Source organism: Sceloporus occidentalis, unplaced genomic scaffold (assembly GCF_023333645.1).
Source record: "Sceloporus occidentalis isolate IW3139 unplaced genomic scaffold, rSceOcc1.0.p SCAF_158, whole genome shotgun sequence".
Taxonomy (NCBI): Eukaryota; Metazoa; Chordata; class Lepidosauria; order Squamata; family Phrynosomatidae; genus Sceloporus; species Sceloporus occidentalis.
This window is the reverse complement of record NW_028317138.1, coordinates 2034362-2056206: the sequence shown is the minus strand read 5'-3', so window position 1 is coordinate 2056206 and position 21845 is coordinate 2034362. Positions and strand designations below refer to the sequence as shown.

Here is a 21845-nt window from a genome sequence, read left to right as displayed (position 1 = left end):
CTCGCACTGCGATTTGTAATTAGACAACGACAACAGAACCTCCTCCTTTTCTCCACTTAATCTTTCTCTCTCTTTAATACTATTGTCTACGTTTTTGCTCAAATCATGGTTTTCCTGCGTTGTTTTTAGAACCTCCTGCTGCAGCCGCTGACGTTCGCCGTTTAACTCTTCTATGTGCTTCGTGACTCTTGCGTTTTCCTCTCTTAGCTGATGTTCTTCGTTTCTTAGCTTCTCAAAGCTCACGTTTGACTCCTCTAGCTGTCCGTGCAGCGCGTTAATGGCCAGACCCTTTTCTTGTAAGTCTAACTTTCTGCGTTCAATTTCTTCGGTTAATTCATCCACTTGCCTTTCCAACGACGTGCATTTCTCTTGGTTTTGGGTTAGATTCTCACGTATTGCATTCAATTCCAAAAGCCTGGCTTGAAGCTCATTGTCTTTCTCGTGACAGCTCTCCTGAGCTGCTGTTAATTCGTCTCCCAGCGAACGCACCTGGGCATGTAAAGTCGAGGATACCTCTTGCTCCTTAGCTAGCTGTTCCTTTAAACTAAGGCACTCCCCAGCTTTGCCGTCTAATTGCGAGGCGACGATACGGTCTTTATCTGCCCACTCGGCAGACATATTCTCGATCTTTGCCAGTAATTCTTCTCTCTCGCTCCTAAGGTTGGACACATTTGTCTTCTCTTCTGTTAGTATATTCTCGGCATTCGTCATTTTACCTTGAAGATCAAGCAAAGCTTGGTTCAAAGACGATATTTCAGATTCTTTGTGACTCAAAACCTCCAGCAGACGTTCCCGCTCACCAGACAAAAGGCGATGCTCCTCCTCGGCGTTCTGCGCCTTTCTCTTCGTTTCCTCGGCTAGGTCTATGTGGACGGTGAGGGCTTGGCCTCTTTCCTCCAGGTCCTTCTCTAGAGTTTTATTTTGCGCACGCAACTCATCGCTATCTGTCTGAAGCTTATTAATCACATCAGTCTTTTCAGCCAGTTGGTTCTGTAGTTCTTGTATCTTTTCCTGAAGGGTTTCCAGCTTATCCTGGTTGTCCCTTAGAACGCTTGCAGACGTCTGCTCCAAAGACGACCAACGCTCCTGTTTGCTCTGTAAATCCCAGTTGAGTTTATCACAGAGCTCCTTTTGTTCACCGAGTTCATTCGATAGCCGTTCGATCTCTTCGTCCTTTTTCGATATTTCACAGACTAATCTGTTGTGTTGTTCTTTTGCCAGCTTCAGCTCGTTTTCAAAACTCTTCTCTTTGTTGCACTTCTCTTCCAGCAACCCTGCAATCGCTTCTCTTTCTGAGTTATCTTTCTCTAATTGAAGCTTTAAGCTTTCGATTTCCTTTCTGTGCTTCATTTCCGTCTCGTCGAGTTTCGCAACAGATACATTAAGTTGTTCCTTAAGTGATGTAATTTGTGCCGAACACTCCGTGACGTGATTATTGTGTGTAACGGCTTGCGTCTGAATCTCCGAACGGAGGTTTTTAATTATCACGCCAGTCTCATTGATTTGTCTAATCAGCTCTTCCGCCTCTTTACTTTTACTTTCGTTCAGACTCTGCGCTCTATTTAATTCCACATCCATTTCGCTGAGTTGCTCGGAGAGGGAAGAGATCTTAGAGTTTGTTTCTTGCGTGTCCAAACTCTGAGTTTCTCTCAAGAGATGGAGCTCCCTCTCGGCTTTAACGAGGTGGTCGCTCATCTCTCTCATCTGGTCCTCTTTAAAGCGAAGCTGCTCTTTTAAAAGAGCCACTTGCTCCGTGTATTCTGAAAGATTGCCGGCGAGGGCGGTCAGCTCCTTGTCCTTTTCCTGTAACACGTCCTTCAGGAGGTCCATCTCCCGCTCGCACCTTTGCAGATCGTGAATGAGCTGCGATCGCTCCTCAAGGTGACTCGTATTAAGTCGATCAAGTTCTTCATTGGTCAGATCGAGGTCCACCTGCATCTTTTGCAATGACGAGTCTTGCTTTGATACCTGCAAATGTAAATAAAGGCATTAAAATGAAAAACTAATTCACAGATAAAACGCAGCGGGTTATAAGTGATTATTTCTCCTGTTGGAGTCAAAGTTCTTTTTGGTTTCTATCGCCAAGTTCAATGCAGTATTTGAAGGAAAAGCAGATGGCCACCCTAATGCAAAGAGGATAACACAAACTCCCTGAGGTCTTCATAAGAAATACCAGAATTTGATACAATTTCATTTACATGTAACACTAAATAAAGCCTGGTGAATACAAAAAAATAATATATCTATATCTAAGTTTACCTTAAAATAATATAAATATATATATATATATATATATCTATATAAGTTTACCTTGTCTTTAAAAGCCGACACCATCTCCAGAAGTTCACTATTGGACAGTTTCAGAGCTGAATTTTCCGTTTCTGAAGACATTTGTTTCTTTTTGGCATCTTCAAGCTAGGAAAGCAAATAAATCACAATGTGAAAAATGTATAGGTTACTTAGTGTAAATTATACTGACTGCTCGGTGGGGACACCAGATTTTTCACAAATGCCCCACACTTCTATCTACCGTCCCACGTCTCACATCCCACCACTGTCAGACCAACCATCATTCTATCAAAGATCCTCCGTCCACTCGCTTTAAGGCCAGCATCATTTTGGGGTTACCTGGTGCTCGCTGTGCTCCAGCTTCTCACAAAGCTCCTTGTTGTGAAGCTCCTTCTCCTGCAGAGTTTTCTGTATCACCCCCAGACGCTCCAACTTTCCGGATGCTTCTTGCAGGATCTGCTCTTTTTCCAGCATCGCGTTTTCAAGAAACACGTTTCTGTCTGTCAAACTAATAGCAGTCGGCGCAGAGTTAAATTCATGCATCGAACCAGGGCACAACTACGCAGATTCAGACGGAAGACACAAAAAAAAAACTTGGTACTTCACAGAGCTAATAAAGCAATTTTAAATATTTTACACCCAACCCGTACAAAATACCCCCCACCAATAAAATGTAATTATTATATATATATATATATTTATTATATTATTTAATTATAATGTAATAAAACTTAAAACAAAGTTCATACCCTTTAATTTCCTCGTTCAAGGTTGATACGAGGTGATGGTGCTTTTCAGACTCTCGGCTCTGCTGTTGACGGAACTGTGCGATTTGTGACAGCAAACGTTCATTTTCATTCTATAATAAGACGAGAGAGGTAGGGATCATATTTTCCAAATAAACGCTGAGCATGTAATAGAAACAAAACACAGCCCTCTGCCCTCACCCCGAGTGTAAAACCATCACCCAGCGAGAATCCCCAAAACACTGTGTGGATATATGTTCCTGGTGCTCGATCGCACAGAGGATACTGTTCATGGCTGCTAGACAAGCTGGTTACCAACATATATTACATCTAACGCTACTCCTTTATTTATTTTTTTAACCCTTTTTTTCATCTGAACAGTCTTTCTTAGTGTGTTTTTTTTTACTTGTCTTTTGTTCTTCTTTATAGTTTTCCTTTAAACATTTTTTTTAATAGAATCTAGAATCTCAGATGCCCTAAAATTCCCAAACAGGACAGGGCTTTCTTTGAAGGCGCGTGGCAGCTTCGTCTCGATGTTAAGATGCACCCCAAACAAACACAAAGCCATGTTTAGGGTCGGCAGCAGCCAGAAGCAGTGCACACGGGATAGCAAACGCAGCCAAGTGTTAATCCCCCTTCACAACGCACAAACACACGCTCACACTCCGGGAAGGGCCGGACACACCTGGATAAAGGGCTGAGTGTCTTCATCTACATCAAATGTTACCTGTGTTAAAATGCTTTGTTACAACTCCCAAAGAACCAAGGAACAGCAAATTCTCAACCTATTTCCGATATATTCAGTTGTACAGAGAAAACGTTCACGAATAATTGACTTTCGCAGGCATAGCGTTTTACTAAAAGGGGCTCGGCAGTAAATAGTGCTTTGGTTTTCAGCCGGGTTAATATGTTACATGCCCAGCTTTGCCCGTGAGAGTTAAAAGCAGCACGAATTCTGTGTTTCGAGTGGATCGTACAGGGTTGGCGATGGGGGGTGCATACCTGGAGGGACTCGATCCGGACTTGAAGCTGCAGCCTGTCCTCCAGCTCCTGACAGCGTTCCTCCAAGGCCATGATTTGCTCCTGCAGCTGGTTCCTCTCCAATTCCAGCTCCTCGACGACAGTCCGCAGACCTGCAAAGAACACGTAGGAATACGCAGATCTAAACTACCGCACAGAATTTAAATAGTTCATATCCACATCGTAAGATAAACACAAGAGGTTTAAAGTATTATTTGCCGGAACTTTAACAGCCAAGGAAATAAAAATAATTTAAGCGCTTTGAATAGTGTATAATATTATATTTTATATATATTATATACACACACATACATAAATATACATGGATATATAATAGATGGGGTTTTACAGTGATTTGGACCACACACACATGATATATGATGCCAAATACATGCTGCTCCTGTTCATTCCACCGCACTATGCATCATTATGAACTTTTAAAAACAGTGAAGACGCACATTACCAGACCCACAAGGAACACTGCAACAATAACCGTCATAACCGTGAACCAAACTAGGCAGTTCATCCAGCTTGCACATGCCTCCAAATGAAAAATAAAGAGATGAGCCACATAAAGTAACCACAAAATAAGGATTAGGAACCAACACGCCATAGACATGTTAGTCTAAAAAAAAATAAAAAAAAAATGGATAAAAAAAAAAAGTGATGCAGTGCATGCTCGCCCCCTTGACTGTCCGAGGCCAGACTTGGGGGTTAATAAACTGTCTAGTGGGGGTCAAACCTGAATTAGGAGAACTGTACTCAGGCCACCAACCTCCCATGTTCTCCCCCTCGGAGTCGACGCTGTCCAAAGTCGAGTTTTGGTCCTCGAACCGTTTGATGCCGTAATCGAGTTCATCCTAAGGGTAAAAAAGAAACGGATCGCACCCACAACGTACATCAGTCCTCGGGGAAGGGGAAACGTTCTGATGGAAACCGGGACCTCGACTAAGAATAATCTATTATGATTATGATTTTATTGTTTTATATAGCGCCAAATTCCATAGCGCTGTACAATAATCTACTCATTTTCCAGCCCAAGGATGGTTAATTTATCCCTGGTTAATTCCAACCCTGTGTTGAGATAAGATACCCTTAAATTTCAACATCCAGGGTGGTATTTTAAATCCAGTCGGACACGTCGAGTAATGAAACGCAGGGAAGGTACACTGACCTGAGGCTTTGCGGGTCCTTTGCTGCTTTTCCTTCTGGCTTGCCGTAGTTTGCCCATGCCCCTGGCAGTGCTCAGTTCCTCCTCCAGCTCCTGCTGCCCTGAGTCCATGGCTGGATCGGAGCAGCCAGGAAAGAACCAGTCATCCTCAATCAGTTTTGTGCCACAGGAAAGCAGTTTAACACAAAAAAAAGACAAAAAAAAAGCTCTACCGACACGCAAGCCCCCAAAACGTAAAAACGGCATCAAGTCCCCAAAAGGTACATGCAAATCTAGGCAAGAAACCAAAAAGGCGCACGTCTGACCGAACCGCCGCTGGGTTGGGTAAGCAGAGGTCAAAGAACTCGGAGATCCAAGCCACGGAACGTTAGAGACGTGCAAAGTTAGAATTCTGATCAGGGAATACACAGAATGGGGTATTTTACCAAAAAAAAAGTAAAGAAAGGCAGCATTTAGTTTGGTGCAAATTATGTTATTTCGAGGACATCACAAGGTTCCGGAACAAAGCAAACCGGCATCAAACCATATAATTATGTATAGACAATCGGAATTTTGTGGGAGAACCACATAAAGATTACAAAATAGTAAAGTGCTGAATGAATCTTCTTGGTTTAATTTCAGTCGTACCCGATATATTCCCATCTGTTTTGTGATCTGACAACAAAAACGTTACGTTGATTGAGCGAGCAAATCGTATCATGCAAAGCAGACAATGGACAAAAGCAGAAGGGAGACGGGTTTGTGGAGTTCGGTACGAGAATATCTGTTCATTCTGAACGTGGGTTACCAATCCTGGCCGTGTCTACCGATAAAGGTTACGGTGCAAAATGCTAGTTACCTCTAGTCCGTTACTATGGTGACTGCACCATACTTAGAACTCCATAAATACAACCTTAAGTCGCTTAGACTGAAATCTGCTGTGAACAGATCTCTCCGCATCTTGTGTTTAAAAGCGGCATGTATTTTGAATGTCCATTACAGTTTCCAAGGGGGTATATATGGGGGGTATATTTGTTAAAATGCCTATATTCTCCGCACCTCTACTGCCCTAGGAAGTCCAGAGCCCTTCTGTGCCGATCGCAGGAGGACGCGGATAGAGCTCACTGGACCAAAGCTCGGGTCCCATACCTAACATGGTTTAGGGGCTTTTAGGGTCTACACCAGCTACTGAACCCACAATCCCAAACAGGTCTCACTTGTGCTTTAACCAAAAAAATACTTTACAAGCCATTTATGAGCCTTATTGACCCCCTAATAAGCTTTAATGGAGTCTATAAAGCATCACAGGACACGGTGGGATCGCAGTCAATTGGAAATGGAAATTCGGACATGCCAATGCGATATGATTGCCAGCTATGCCTCGCTGCGAATGCTTAAACATACAGTCCCGAGCAACAGAAAACAGACATGGGTTTGGTGAGTAAAGAGGAGATTCAAGCAAAATCATCACTAAAACAGAACAGGTTATGGTGAAGAAAACAAGAAGATGCAGAGGCAGCAAGCGATATACGGCTGTCTGTTTCCACCGCTAGATAACACTCTGGGGGAAGCCATCAGCCGTACATCACAAGCTGGTGTAGCAAAAAGAACCTGCATGCACAAAACTGATGGGAAACTATGTTCTCGGTGGCTGAACAAATCCCAGTGAAGGGTAGAAGGGTGGAGGGTAGGAATGCTGAGCACTCAGCGGATGAAGTTGTGGAAAAATAGAGACAAAAAGTCATGCTTGGCCACAAAAAAAAAACCAAAAAACAATATGGAACCTTTGAGAAAACAATCCTATGAAGTCTCCAGCTGATGTACGACAACCACTCCTGTGATTCCCAGCCAGCCTGAGCACAGCCAATCAGCTGCAGGGATACAGGGTAGCTACGTACGCTCGATATAGGTCAAAATTTACGCCAGCGGAACCAGCACCTCGATCTCAAGAAGCCTAATTATAGCCAGTGCCCCGAAAAAACGTTCGCTACCACCAGAAATCAAGACGTAGCCGCAGAATTAAAAGCCCGATACCACCCAGGAGGCATTTACTGTGGAGACGTTAGCCCGGGTAGATGCCTCGAGACCCTGAAATTGTTTGCAACACTAAAAAGGAATTAAGAAAGCTAAAGGACAAATTTAATTACGAATATGGAGCAGAATGGCGTGGTTTTAAAGGGATGCCAAACTTGGAAATGGAAGCTTAAATACATATTTTTGAGATAAAATATTTTTGTGGCATTACTCGTGAATTACTCTTTGCCATTTTCCATAGCAAATAAAATCAAAATGCAAAGCCGTACACTAGACGCGCTGCCGTCAGACACAAGTGAACCTGACAAGGTAAGCTGCTCTCGGAAAGAAAATATGGGGATTCACCTTCTCTTTCCTCTTCGATCTGAGCCATTCTCATGGCTAGAACCGATTTCTCCTCTTGGTCGTGATCTGGAGTCTGTTCGGTTCCAGCGTTAATTTCATTCCACTCCAGAAGCTGGGTCTGTAGCTCGTCCACGCTGCCAGACTCGCTGGTCTGAAAGAACAACACACCAATCGGTAAGTAATAGTCATGCATAGTAATGTACAGTCCCAGCTCTCTAGCAAACCAACGTATTTCAAAGAAAAAAGGTAGATCTATATATACTCCAGTACATCGGCATATTTATGGGATGACAACGCCTTGCGGCATTGAGAGGAGCAAAAAGAAAAAAGACAAAAAGAAAAAAAAAGTGATATCTTTGGATAATGTGGGTTAGGGAAAAAGGAATATATTTTGTTCAGTAAGGTAACCACAGCATGCAGAGTTAAAATGTTTTAATTAATTCAGCAATTTTGAGGCTTTAGGAAACAATCTCAGCCTACCTTTTACTGAACCCCATAAAATTGAGTTATGGGCATTTTTTTTTTTATTTGTTATTATTTTATATATTTTTTTTTTATTTATTTTTTTTTTTAACACTCGTGATTTCTGACCCAGTAATAAAACCAATTTCCACACAAAACACAAGCCAATAAGTCAGTGGGAATCCCATGCATGACTTTAAAAATTCTCCCGTAAACTTGCACACAAAATTAAAAAAAAAAAAAAAGAGAACCATGTTGAAAACCACAAATGGCAGAGCTTTCTATACCTGTTTACTGTAAACAAATCCAAAAGAACATAAGCACATGGATTCAGTTAGAATACAATCGGTTTTTGGCCTCCGTTATGCTCTGTTTGAATTGTAATTTTTTTATGTTTGTTGTACTGTAGAGGTTTGTTAGAACAATATGTGCCGCCTGCGGCTTCCTGAGGCCATTAAGGCATAATTAAGGCAAATTCATCTACGCCTATAAGTTTATTTGCAATATAAAACGAGGTCACCTGTGAGTCTGCCCTCTTGGCAACCTGTTCAAGATCTGCTTGAAGTTTCCTCTGTTGTTCTTCGTAGATCACCAGTTTGGCCAGAAGATGCTCTACAGAACATAGAATTATAAAGGATAAATTACAGAGCGCCCATAGCGTACTCCGAACCATCAACCACCAGTGCAAAATAAATAAAGAAATCAAAGGTTGTCCAAAGTAGCCCAAATTACAACCAAAACATAATGACTGCCGAGTATGCTAAGCACTTGCAAACTTGCTAAGATTCCATGAATGAAGCAACTATCTTGAGATGATAAACTCGGAAGAAACGAGCAGCCAACTAAATTAGAATCCGTTACTTCCGGAAGACGCTCAGCAAAGACTAAATACATAAAGTGTCGCCAGGCTAGGAAAAGCCAGTTGCCTTTTACTCAATAACCCCATTTGGTACCATAAAGTTCTAGAAGATTCCTAATGCCGGGTACTCACCATTTACCGTCTGCAGTTCTGTTAGCGACTCTAATCTGGACTCCATCTCTCGCTTGTCATGTTCTAGCTCAGAAATTCGACTGGTTAGCAGGTCGAGATCACGGCTCTTGGCTTCCGACTACAAAGAATAAAGGATTAGAGAATTAAAGAGCTGAAGAAATCTGCCTGCAGTTTAATAAGCAGATCGTGATTATAGTATACAGATACAGAAAGGCGCCGAGACCAGGTGAGATTCAGAAAAGGTTTAACAGGTAAAGGGTATTTGGTATAAGCAGGGGATGTACAGATTTCCACTAACTTAACAATGAAGAGGAAGGCAGAAGAAGAGCGGGACTATAAGACAGGTTGGATGTAAAGGGTACTTGTACAGTTTTTAGTTCTTCCTCCAACTGCCTGATTCTGGACTTTGACCATGCCTTCATTTTAAGGAATTTTGCTTCTGATTTACTTGCCTCTTCGGTCTTCAATTTCACTTCCGCTGAAGAAAGAAAAGAAAACACAGGATGATCAGTCTCGTAACTTATTTTTATCAGCTTTTTGTTCGGATCCATAAGAATTTTAACAGAAATGTGCCAACTCGTACGTTTGATAATTTGTACGAATGTCTAAAAACTTAGAATCCCCAGCAAAGAAAACAAAGCAGAGAACTCTGAAGTTTTGTTTGCATTCCGTTTTTTTCCTTCACTTTTTCTGTCTTTTTTTCACTTTATTGGCCCGCTTCTCCCATTAACCTCGTTCTTGGTCCGCTCCTCCCGTTAACTGGCCTCATGAAGTGCTTCCGCAGAAGGGCGGGGCCATGGTGTACCCCGCGGGGGGGCAGCCTCTCCTCATTCCTCCAATCCGGGGAGAGGGTGTGTGTGTGGAGGCTCCGCCCCTTTGTGGAGGCGTTCTGGGAGGCCTGGATAAAGCAGCAGATAGCAGGGAGAAGCAGACCAACAACGAATACAGAAGGCAGAAGAAACAAAGAACAAGAAGAGGCAAGACAAGAAGCTTCGGGAAAGGAGATGGGGACACGGAAGCGACTGGCGGAGAAGGTAGAGAGACAATGACCGCGAGTGGAAGAGATTGCGAGCAACACATTTCAATAAACGAAAACATTGAATTGTTTTTGGTCCATGTGCACAAGTCTCATAGACGCTATATATTTGCCCGTTTTTGTCCCAGAGTCTCTATTAGTTTCAATAAAAGAGAGAGAATGTTTATTGTTACGTTCGCTGAGCTCCCTCTGTTGTTCAATCCAAGAAACTACTCATTCTAAAAATATTTTATTTAAAAAAAAACCTGCCTGCTACTCAGACGGAAGGAGTAACGACGCGTAAGGCAGAAGGGGCAAAGGCAGCGTTGGTAAAGATGGGAGGCATTTGGAAACTGGGATGCAAAACACCAACCTCTAACCCATTTAGAACAGATCCTAATGCAGGAAAACCCATGAAAAGTTTACCAAGTGACATTTTATTCACCTTGCCATTTAGCAACTGCAGGGCTGGAATCGTCCGTGGATCCTCTGGGGTTACCCTCGGCGCTCCCCAAATCCTGCAGTTGTTCCTGCAGCCTCAGCACGGTTTGGCATTTCTCCTGGATTTCAACTTCATGTTTCTCTTGGATTTCTTGCATCGCCGAGTGGTGCTTCTCGTTCAAACAACGCAGCTCGGTTTCATGCTTATCCATCATGTCCCGGAGCTGGGCTCTCATTACGTGCTTCTCGGCATCCAGCTTTGATTGCAGGTTGTCTTTCTCTGACTGAAGGCGCTTACATTTCTCATTCAGTTCCTGGAAAACAAAGACAAATTTCACTGGAACAGGAAAAGTGAACGTAAATGAATGTTTCCAGATCATAGCTTTCCAATGACTTGTGTTTATAATTCTTGTACAGGTATCAGTTTCCACCCAGAAATCCGTAACCCTCCTGAATATAGACACATATAGAATAAAATGTACCCTTACGACGTGACTGGTTTATCTCCATTTTTGTTCATCCTTCTAGCGGCAGAAACGTCGCTGAAGTGAGAATTCTTTTTTTATGTCGTAGGGGAAAAATTCTTACCATGAAACGCTGGTCCTTGTTATCCAACTCTTTCTGCAGCACATCAATCACCTGGTTCTTTCCCAATAAAACCTCTTCCTCCTCGTGTAGTTTCTGCTTCAGTGCTTTGAGCAGCTGGAAGAACAAAAATATTGACTAACTGTAGACATTCCCTGCCCCAGCAATTTGCAGAAACTGATTATTAATGGAACAGAACGCCCTACGGTTACAGAGGGTGTAGAGATGGGAGACATTGCACGTTAATATTCATTGTTAATACCTGATGGAGATCAGCACTAGCATCAGATTTCGCGGCCAACTTAAACAGCTCCTGCTCGTGTTTTTGGGATAATTCTTTCAACTCTTTTTCCTTTTCCATGATCATGTTTTGATATACCCGTATCTGAAGAAAAAGAAGGAGTGGGAGAATTCACGATACTCATCCTTTCTGCGGAGGATCAAGAAGTTTGAGCTCAAGTGCCTGCATAGGCGCCCGCTAAAGAAGCCCTGGTGTGTCTTAACTTCATATAAAAAAAACCAAAAACGCCAATTGGTTCTTCTATATAAAACCAAGCATAACACTTCTGACGACAGATTCTCTAAAGACCGTCTGGAGTCATGTAAACATTTTAAGCCCAGTGTCTGCTCCCTGAATCACCCACACAGTACGTCCCAGTCCAGCTCACTCACATTTTCTGTGTACATTGCCTCTTTTTCTTGGTAGTCATTCTTCTCTTTGCTCAGGAGGCTCTTTAAGGTCTCTGCCTGCTCCTGGAGAAGGCTACACCTCTCCTCGCTTTCACCCACCTTCCTGGTCAGGTTGAGGATCAGAGTCTGAAGTTCCTGGTTTGAAGAATCTTTCTGGTTCTGGGCAAATGAAAACAAACAATAAACAAATGGGAAAATGGAAAGCTTCAGCGTCAAAAAGGCATACACTTTTTGGGATGTGACGTCTATAAGAAAAGACTAAGTCCATTGGACCAACGTTAGGACATCAGTTCATATTGTCACTTAAAACAACCAGAACACGTGACTTCCAAACCACCAACACAGCTGGCGTACACATCTGGAACTGAATCATCTTGAAAAAGTGCCTCAAACCCAAGTGTGTGTGCGTGTGTGTGTGTATTTAAAGGGTTTCTACACACAACAAATTATTATAAAATGTTTCCTATTAAAGCACCTGTGATAAAACTGAACACTGCCCCTACCTTTGCGTTCTCTTCCGACTCCGACACTTCATTGTGGATGTGTTTTCCAGCTGAAACTTGGAGCTCGACAATGTACGCCTCCTTCTCGGCCAGCTTCTTTTCTTTCTCAGCAAGCATGTCGTCGATCTCCGAACCGCGCAGGCGCTGCGACTCCAGCTCTGCCTCCTAACAAACGGTCAACAAAATTTCAAACACAAGCAAAAAAAGGGTACACAAGTGGCAATAGAACACAGGTACAGGGCAAACGGCTTCATAAAAAGGATTCTCCATTTGCAATGTTTTCCATTAAACTGTATTTAATGATATAAAGGAATGTTTAGCTCTGTCTCCGGTCGATGATCTAATGTGATTAGTCTACGTCAAATTTACCTTTTTCTTGAGATCTTCATTTTTTTGTGACAGCTGAGACTCCAATTCTTCTACGCGCTTCTTTAATACGAGAATTTTCCCTCGATTCGCCGAAGCACTTTCATGGTCTCCATCTCCAGAACCCTTGAATCAAACCGTACAAGATGAATATCAAATGGTAAAGATTTGGTGAGATTTGCATTCACTAAATAGTATACATTACGACAGCAGGAAATATTGGTATGATTTACAGATAGCTCCCTTGTTTGAATGCAGGCCGGGTAACTACACAGCGACTTTAACTTAATGATATATGTTATAGGCAGGTTTGTTCCATCAAAGAAAAAGCGCACCAACTTCCAGGCTCAACACTCACAGCCAGAGCTGGGTATCAGGATCTCACCATATCTTTCCCAGAAGTCTCTTTAATTTTATTACAGACAGTCCAATGACCAAATGGGCTCCGTGTACTGATATGTGAACCTTAACCCAAGATCATTTGGTGCATTAAAGCAGAAGACCCGGATCACCAGCGAGTCCTGCAGACAAGCACGGGGTGATACCACCGACCCGAAACCACTAATTAAACAATAAAGGTTAATATAACATGCCTGCCGATGAATAGCAGACAAAGATTTGGGGTTATTTTACAGGTAGCTATACTTCAGATGCCCCCAGAAGAACATAATACAGCGGTACTGAATGGGGGGGGGGCTACAAAATCAACAAATGTTATTTAGGGCTCGGGAGATGCTTTGCGATATAGAAACATGATAAGCGCACTGCAATTCAGTGAAATATATATTTGAAAAATATTAGAAAAAAAAAAAAGATTTAACCCCTTAAGGACAACAGTTTATCCGTAAACCCATTAAAAACAATGCATTGTGAGCCCGTAGATGTCATTAAGGGGTTAAAACACAAACATGGGGCTGGTAAACAAATCATAAGTGCTCCATAAATCGTGACATCAGACATCACCAAAATGCATGGTTTTAACAGCAAGCAATACTAGAAAAGGCTTTGGTCGCAGTCACCTTTCTGTGCTCGGATCGCTTGTCCTGCTTATTGGGAGACCCAAACTGCTTCTTCAGCTCTTCCAGCTGGGACGTCAGCGACGCGATCTTGGCCTTGTTTTGTAGCTTTGCTTTGGAAACCTTGGATTCACAGGACTCCTTTTCTTCCTGTACAAAAAAATAAAAGCGCTAGTTAGAGAACTTTGCAAATGTTTAACAGATTGTGGAATGTAGTAAATCAAACATAATCCGACCTAAGCAAACACAGAAAGCACTTGCTGGCGATCAACGCCGATAAACGTTTATTACCTTTAAAGGAACAAAAGGGTTTTCCGACAATCAATTAGCCTTTTAAACTTAGATCAGCGAACACAACCTGCCATTGGAACACAGGAGTGATGGGAGTGATAAAGGGCCATTGGAACACAGGAGTGATGGGAGTGATAAAGGGCCATTGGAACACAGGAGTGATGGGAGTGATAAAGGGCCATTGGAACACAGGAGTGATGGGAGTGATAAAGGGCCATTGGAACACAGGAGTGATGGGAGTGATAAAGGGCCGTTGGAACACAGGAGTGATGGGAGTGATAAAGGGCCGTTGGAACACAGGAGTGGTGGGAGTGATAAAGGGCCATTGGAACACAGGAGTGATGGGAGTGATAAAGGGCCATTGGAACACAGGAGTGATGGGAGTGATAAAGGGCCTCTGTACACCTATGAAGAGATTCCATTAAAAATCAGCCGTTTCCAGCTACAATAGTCATTTACAGCATTAACCCCGTCTGCGCTGGATTTCTGATCCATTTCATGTTATTTTAATGGACAAAATGTGATTTTCTTTAAAAAAAAAACCAAGGACATTTCTAAATGACCGCAAACTTTTGAACGGCAGTGTATATCATGAGAAGAGTATTAATAAGAGTTCACTGTGGGAAATATAGTCTAAACAGAAGAAAAACAAGTTAAAACCATTAAAAAACAAAACAAAACAAAAAAAACGATCTTTTAATGATTCACAAATGACTTTTTTTGTTGGTTGATGAGTCTGTTTGAAATGACCTTATGGTTTAACCCACCATTTTTTTTTTAAATGTGCCAACTATGCCAAAAATAAGGAAGAATAAATATTTATTTAATAAGTAAATAATGTTGTCAGACTTTAAGACACTGGCCGCTTTAAATCTAAAAAATAAATGTTAATTTCATGTCAAGGAATCAAGTGAGAAATTTCACAAATAGCGCAGCCAGCCCGCTGTAAGGGAAGCCGTGCGCCTCCACGCTGCTGCTTCGAAACGGATTTGTCTTGAGAATTTAGGAGCGACAGAACACAGACAACCCAGAACTCAGTACCGGGCCTCGGCACGCAGACCTTAAGCTGTTGATCTTTCTTGCGGAGCTCATTATCCTTCTCTCTGATCAGTTCCTTCAGCTGAATCACCAGCTGCTCCGTCTGCGAAAGCTGCTCCGTCAGATCTGCCACCGACATGGTGCCAGCTCCCTCCTGAGAGTCGGGCGCCTGCGGACGGAAAAAAAAGATGGCGTCAACTAAGTGTCAACCCTGTGGCAAATATACCAGCGAATATTTACAAGCTACACATCACCAATAACACAAAACTCAATACAAAAGGTGAAAATATTTACAATAAATATAATTTTCTTTGCCTGCAGAGATATTTCTACTTTATTAATCAGTTGGCAGCACTTGTCCGGTTGGCCTCTACGTTGGGCAGATCAGCGCCGCCGGCTTTTATTTTTTGTCCTGAATCACAATTGGTGTTCTGTCACTTTAAGAAACCTTCATTACGGAGAAAGTAGGAAGATCAGCCTCTGCAGGGAAGAATTTCTGGAGGGGTAACAACTGGGGTAGGATTTCTGTTTTAACACTGATAGTCCCTATATACGCCTGTATAAGCCTCAAAGACTTTTTTAACGGGACATTACATTTCCTTGGAATGTAGAATAAGCATAAAAACAAAACAAAAAAAAATATACATTATACTTACGCCTGCAGGAGGTAAGGACTCGTCGGCCGAATACCATTTCCACATGATTTACACCGGGCTCTGAATAGAAGAACAGAAACAGTTACATCAGTAACAAAGCACACTTCAAAAAATTCCAAAGGATCTGCTAAAGAAAGTTATTAAGTATCATATTTTCCTTTAAGTGACACTTCACGATTATTGCTGCAGAGCATCGCATTACATTCACAGTCACTTCTAAACAGTCCAAGTGTTACAGAAAGCCGGGCAAATACAGACCTAGACCTCCCGACGATCTGCAATCCTGGCCTTTCCGTTGGGCCCGAACTTCCATTAAATACTTGGGAATTGTTTTTTCTACAGATTTATCTAGTTTATTTGACTTAAATATGCTCCCCATCATTACTAAATCTTTGTCGGATTTAAAAGCTTGGACCACTCTTCCACTTAATCTCGTTGGAAGGGTAAATCTCATCAAGATGGTCATTTTTCCCAGATTCCTCTATTGCCTCAGCATGTTACCACTAATAATATCCCCACGCGATATCAGGAAAATACACAACGCATTCTCTCGCTTTATATGGAGAGGAAAGAGGCCCAGAATTAGCTTTCAGAAACTGACACAACAAAAGTCCAATGGTGGACTAAACCTTCCCAATATCAAATTATACAACATTGCTTGTCTTCTCCGGTTTGCGAAGGACTGGATCTCTCACACTGACCACTACACTGATTGGAGACGCGACCAAACCTTTTGCTTAGAGTGGAGCTTAAATTATCTCTTACACGCTCCCACAAGAGACATCCCAGTCTCCTGTCGCTCTAATCCCCTTATAATGGCTACTATACAAGCCTGGCGTAGTGCCTCTTGGTTCCATGACACCACACTCAAGTTGCTGCATAGAGCTTACATATCTCCAAGACAGCTATCCACATTTACCCCCCATACACCATGCCACTGTTGTAAGTGTGCCATGATATCGGCTGATATGGATCACTGCTTACTTACCTGCCCCAACCTTCTCGCCTAGGTCTATGGGCCGTGTCATAGGCACCATACTGGGTGGTGATCCCATTACTATGTCTTTTGATATTCTGCTGGGCATCTATGATTCATTAGAGATCAGGGGGAGGTACAGGATAGCCTTGCTAGACTACTTAATACTGATAGCAGTTAAATCTATTTTGGATCACTGGCTAAAGCCGTTAGCTCCTTCTTTATCTTATTGGAAGAATAAGGTCACTAAGGCCATGTTTCTGGAATGGACTATGGTCCTACGCGATAAAGAGGGACGTGGTGAGAAATTTTATGAGATGTGGGAACCGTACATACTCACCCTGCCATCAAAACTGCAACGTCAAGTTACTATGGTCTTTCAGCATACTGTATGGTTTTGTTCGCGGGCATTAACCTCTACCTAACTAATGGTGTATATGTCTTGTCTTCCATCGCTATGTTGTGAATCATAATCTACATGCGATACAATGGCTTTTGTTGCTTGGCCCCTTGGTCGGACGAAGCGTGGTACTTGCATATACTTCTCCTGGTCTCGGTCTCTTTTGTTTACTGTTATTTTTCATTTCATTTCTTGTCTTTGTTAATTTTTGTTATTTTCTCAAAAACACACAAAAAAAAAGCACAAGTGTATAGTCTTATCTCTACAATGAGTTACGCTGCAGATTTGAGTTCACTGCGCATTCTTTGTATACATGATATGATGCCTTGGCTGGGTTGACCCCGCATACTCTGTAACTCCAATGCGACACCAACTAGATGTGACTTTACCTTTACTGTTATCAGATCTCTCCACTCTGGACTGTCGATACATTTACTTCATGTTGAACTCAAATGTTTTACTACTGTATACGCTGTGCTTGAATAAACAGTTTTGGGAAAAAAATACAGACCACAACTCACAACATCCCCAGGCAGCCAAAGGCTCCTTGACCACGCGGTAACATTTTACTATCTCTGAGTGAAGGGGAAATAAAACCTGTAACCCCCCTCTCCATGTATGAATCATTCAGACTGAGACACGTCACTTCTCCTCTGTAAACGTACACCTCTCCGACGCTCAGTCATGATCCATCTTGTCTAACGTGGCCAAAACCTGAAAGGCAACATAATATCTGCCTTCTCCGAACGGCCACAGCATACGATTACAGGCGCTCGGAAAATAAATACTATCCCGACCTCTCTCCATCGCAGAACAAGGCAGCGTTTACATCGTCTCACCACTAATCTACAGTTATTGTCTAAAAGCCAAAATATAATCCCAGCCGCACGCGCCATGTACAATATAATACATATTACAAATAAATAATAGAATATTAAATATTACAAATAAATATATTACAAATAAATAGTATAAATAAATATAATACATTACAAATAAATAATATAATATTAAATATTACAAATAAATAATAACAAATACTGCAAATATAATAAATATTAAATATTAGAAATAATATAATAAATATTACAAATATAATAAATAGTATAAATAGTAAAATATAAATAAAGATTATAATACATATTCAACATAAAATATTACAAATAATACTTCTACATATATAAAAAAATATTACAAATATAATATAATAAATAGTAAAAAAAGGAATAAAAATAATTATTAATATAATAAATAAAAGTACAGAAAAGGATCAAAGTGGGACAAACCTAGTGAAATTCAGCACACAGTGTCTGCACTTATACGCAAGAGGAAAAAAATATCGATTGAATAATAAAAAAAAAACTTCAGGTGATGGGACCTCCTCGGCAGCGGAATAAATAGAGGAACTAGTGGTCCTTCAGCTCATCCATAAACACTAAATTGGAAGTTTTCAACTAATCATCTTCACTATAATCCGGGAAGGGACAACCCAGCAACCCATTTAAGTAAATAAAGCCCTAAGTTGACGAGCACCGTTAGTAACACCGGCTACGTAATTTTTTTTCACTTTCATAAATTTGTGGCCAAAGCTTTACTACCAGTAAATCTGATGAAGCAAAGAGTAAAGGTGTACGCGTGTGTTATAATTATAAAACAAAGCTTTACTGTGAGCTCGGGGGCCAAGGTGAGCAAAAAGCTGCACATAGGCTATGGAGGGGACCAAGCCATGTGGGCTACAACACAAAGCCATTAGAAGGGGGTACCTAAACACATAGGAGCATGGAAAGGATCCAGACATGGTGTAAATGCTGCATAAAATCATTTTTTATGGAGATACTTTTATGCTGAACATGTAAAATTTTCTAGTGACCCAGAATGTGCAAATTGCCCCCTCCCATACCGAAATGGCCAGGGCACCCGTCGGGTCACGTACACACGCTCCCAAAAAGGATCAGATGTGCAAGACAGAGTGAATGTAATAACCTAAATAAAAGTATTAACCAATAGACATGGACCTTTAGGGTCAACCTAAAATTCACGAGTGAACGGGGGCTTTGGACGGCCAATAAAGTTTCACCGCTGCATTTTGCCGGTCAAATCAGTATCGTTGCTGGACGCTTCATTACATTACAGTAAACTTTGGCCGATGCATGGTTAAAAAATACCATCACTCTATATGTTGGCTAAAAAAATAAAAAAAACAGAGAATGACATCATATCCTCCTCTTTAAATTATTTTTCCATCATCCCACCCGTGCCGGGCTTTGTATTAAACCGAACGCCGTAACGCCGGCTTCAAAGAAAGATCAGTCTATGGACAGACTTTATGGAAAGTACTCAGAAGTCTCTCTCGTTATCAAATTGTAAACCTTTTAGAAGTAGTAACAACCAGTCAAACTGGTTACCGACTGCGGCGGATCACCCAGCAACCGCTCCCTGTATAATACCAGCGCACCCTTTATAGAGGAAGCCCGCCACTCACACTTCAGCGTCGCCATTTAGAAAGGAGGCTCTTTTTTAGTTCTGGGCTCTCACTTATATTTTATTCGTTTTAAAAGAGTCAGGTCCATCGTACATCCATGGCATAGATTATGCCTGTTTTGTTTTTTTTTTCCTCCCCGACGCCTGCTCTCCACTTCTGAGCCGCTGTCACATAACCGCTGCATAAACCACAGCCACAAATAATTATTTCGTGGGGCTCTATCCTCCTGGACGGCATTAGATAAAACTCCCATGTCATATTTTTAGCCTTAAACTTTTTTGGGGGGTTACTGGGGTCACATGACATTAACAATGGCTAACTGGAAATCTCGGAGAGCAGTCTCTCAAAGTGACAGCTGGAAGAAGGTTGGGGATTACCCCGCAGCTGTCACACACACAAGGATGGAGGAAGACGAGACGGCCAGGCTTATCAGACGACACGGGGCGGGCGGCGATGAGACGCAGGGACCTCTCTATAAGCAAATTAATTACATGGAAACAAAGCAATAATACAGATGGCAGCACAACTTCTATTTAATATTGATTGTAAGCTCCTCTGTCCAGGGTCCTCCTCCCTGTTGTTTCTGTAAGTCAAATTGTTATGTTATATACTACTTGTTATGTCCTGTCTGCCCATTTTACAATGCTACAGAATACGATGGCGCTATAAAAAACAATATATATATATATATATTGACGTACGTTTCTTCCCCTCATGAGAGGGGGATGCTTTCATCAGGGGTCCCTAGGCAGCCCCCTTTAAAGGCCAGTCATCTATATATGTTTTCAGGGAGCGATGAACGAACGCACACATCTGCCGCATTTTGACATCATGAGATGAACCCAGCAACCGACGAACAGCAGCACCAACTCAATAGGCTCTCCCATAGGTGCCCCAGGTTAAAGGCAGGATTTGGTGGCCCCCCTGGGCTTGGGTCGCTGCTTTTCAGGATCAGGGGCGTCCTGCCACCGGTACAAACACCCGATAAATAGGTGAAGGAGCGAGACCACAACGTGTAGCGTACAAAAACACTACGAGGGGCCGGTTAGGAAGAAGTAAAAAAAAAATAATAATAATACACAATTAATGTTAAATTGCAAAGCGTTGCTTACAAGGGTCACAATGAGGTGGCCCAGACACCGGCATTTATTCCAGTTGGGGTAAAATGAAATACCCCAACACCCACTTCCAGGCAGTACTTAGCCTGGGCCCAGGTCAGGGGGTGAGGTGCAATACTCCCTAAACAACCCCCCAAACTGACATGCCAGGGGAGCTGGGCAATAATGCGGAAGGGGCCTCCCCCGTCTGTAATTGGGGTGACCCCCTACCCGCAGGGGCAGATTCCACCCCCACTGAGCCTGAGGCACCTGCTCCCCCACCTTTAAAATAAACCAAGCCCCTCCCACTTTTATAGCAGCTCCTCACCTCAGCCCCGTGGGGCATTAGGAAAGCCTCATGTCCCGTCGCTTTGTTACCCTTCACACTCAGTTGCCCCCTTTACCCCACAGCTTCGCTTAGGCCGCCATCTTTGGAGAGGATTACTACCACAGCTGACGGTGCACGTCAAGGGGGCGGTCCCACAGGGCATCCAAGCCCTATCTCAGAGCACGTCACTTCCCATTAGACTTTGCCAGTCTTAAAGATGGCGACCGTTGCCGGTGTAAGAGTGACGAAGCCTCCAACAGTTATCACTGTGTCCGCTAGATGGCGACATATACATTATCTTGTAGATGGCGACATTTATATTTACTTGTATTATTATTATTATATAATATACAACAAACGGTTACATTCTAAAAACATAAATCACACAATGAAACAATTGTGTCTGTATATTAACTTAACTGGAATGATTTATTAACTGCCCCTTGTATATAGATTGCGTGTCATAACTATTACAAAAAATACAGAACATTATTGTGTACTTCGCCACAGCAGTGCGAGCGTCTTCAGAGATCCATTAATGCAGCAACTAAATATCTTTTGCGTTGGCTGCCCCTGTGTGGCATACAAAAATGTATTAAAAACTGAAAAAAAATAAAAATGATCACATTGTTCCATTTTTTTTTGAGTAATAATATTTATTAATTGGTTTCAGTGGAAAAGAAGTTCCCCCTCAGATGCATTCATTATAATGTCCAGCAGATGGTGCTCTTTGATAGGTGTTGGATGAGATCTGGATCATCCCGGGCTAGAAAAGTCACATTAGAGTGACGGGAAATGAAATTATTTGCGTCACATTCATTCCTGGGAACTTTCTAAATAAGCCAACCCGGAGATTCTCCAAATATTAACCCTTTAATAGCCCGTCATAAAGATTCTATGTAGTGACCATCAAATGTGTTAACC

The 21845-nt window shown here is 42.1% G+C and overlaps 1 protein-coding gene across 1 annotated transcript in view; it reads right to left on the bottom strand.

The window, feature by feature from the left end:
* Positions 1 to 15683, bottom strand: part of LOC149280199 (uncharacterized) — a 28053-nt gene extending 12370 nt beyond the window's left edge. Inside the window, exons 1-20 of the mRNA XM_089500759.1 lie at positions 15639 to 15683; positions 15005 to 15151; positions 13657 to 13803; positions 12641 to 12763; positions 12263 to 12436; positions 11751 to 11921; positions 11341 to 11463; positions 11082 to 11195; positions 10514 to 10807; positions 9406 to 9570; positions 9038 to 9155; positions 8567 to 8658; positions 7585 to 7735; positions 5230 to 5339; positions 4798 to 4915; positions 4038 to 4168; positions 3039 to 3148; positions 2629 to 2797; positions 2311 to 2415; positions 40 to 1968 (exon numbers count right to left, since the gene is read on the bottom strand). Of these exons, the coding sequence (XP_089356885.1) occupies positions 40 to 1968; positions 2311 to 2415; positions 2629 to 2797; positions 3039 to 3148; positions 4038 to 4168; positions 4798 to 4915; positions 5230 to 5339; positions 7585 to 7735; positions 8567 to 8658; positions 9038 to 9155; positions 9406 to 9570; positions 10514 to 10807; positions 11082 to 11195; positions 11341 to 11463; positions 11751 to 11921; positions 12263 to 12436; positions 12641 to 12763; positions 13657 to 13803; positions 15005 to 15151; positions 15639 to 15683 (4536 nt within the window). The remainder of the gene's footprint in view (positions 1 to 39; positions 1969 to 2310; positions 2416 to 2628; positions 2798 to 3038; positions 3149 to 4037; positions 4169 to 4797; positions 4916 to 5229; positions 5340 to 7584; positions 7736 to 8566; positions 8659 to 9037; positions 9156 to 9405; positions 9571 to 10513; positions 10808 to 11081; positions 11196 to 11340; positions 11464 to 11750; positions 11922 to 12262; positions 12437 to 12640; positions 12764 to 13656; positions 13804 to 15004; positions 15152 to 15638) is intronic.
* Positions 15684 to 21845: the final 6162 nt, after the last annotated feature.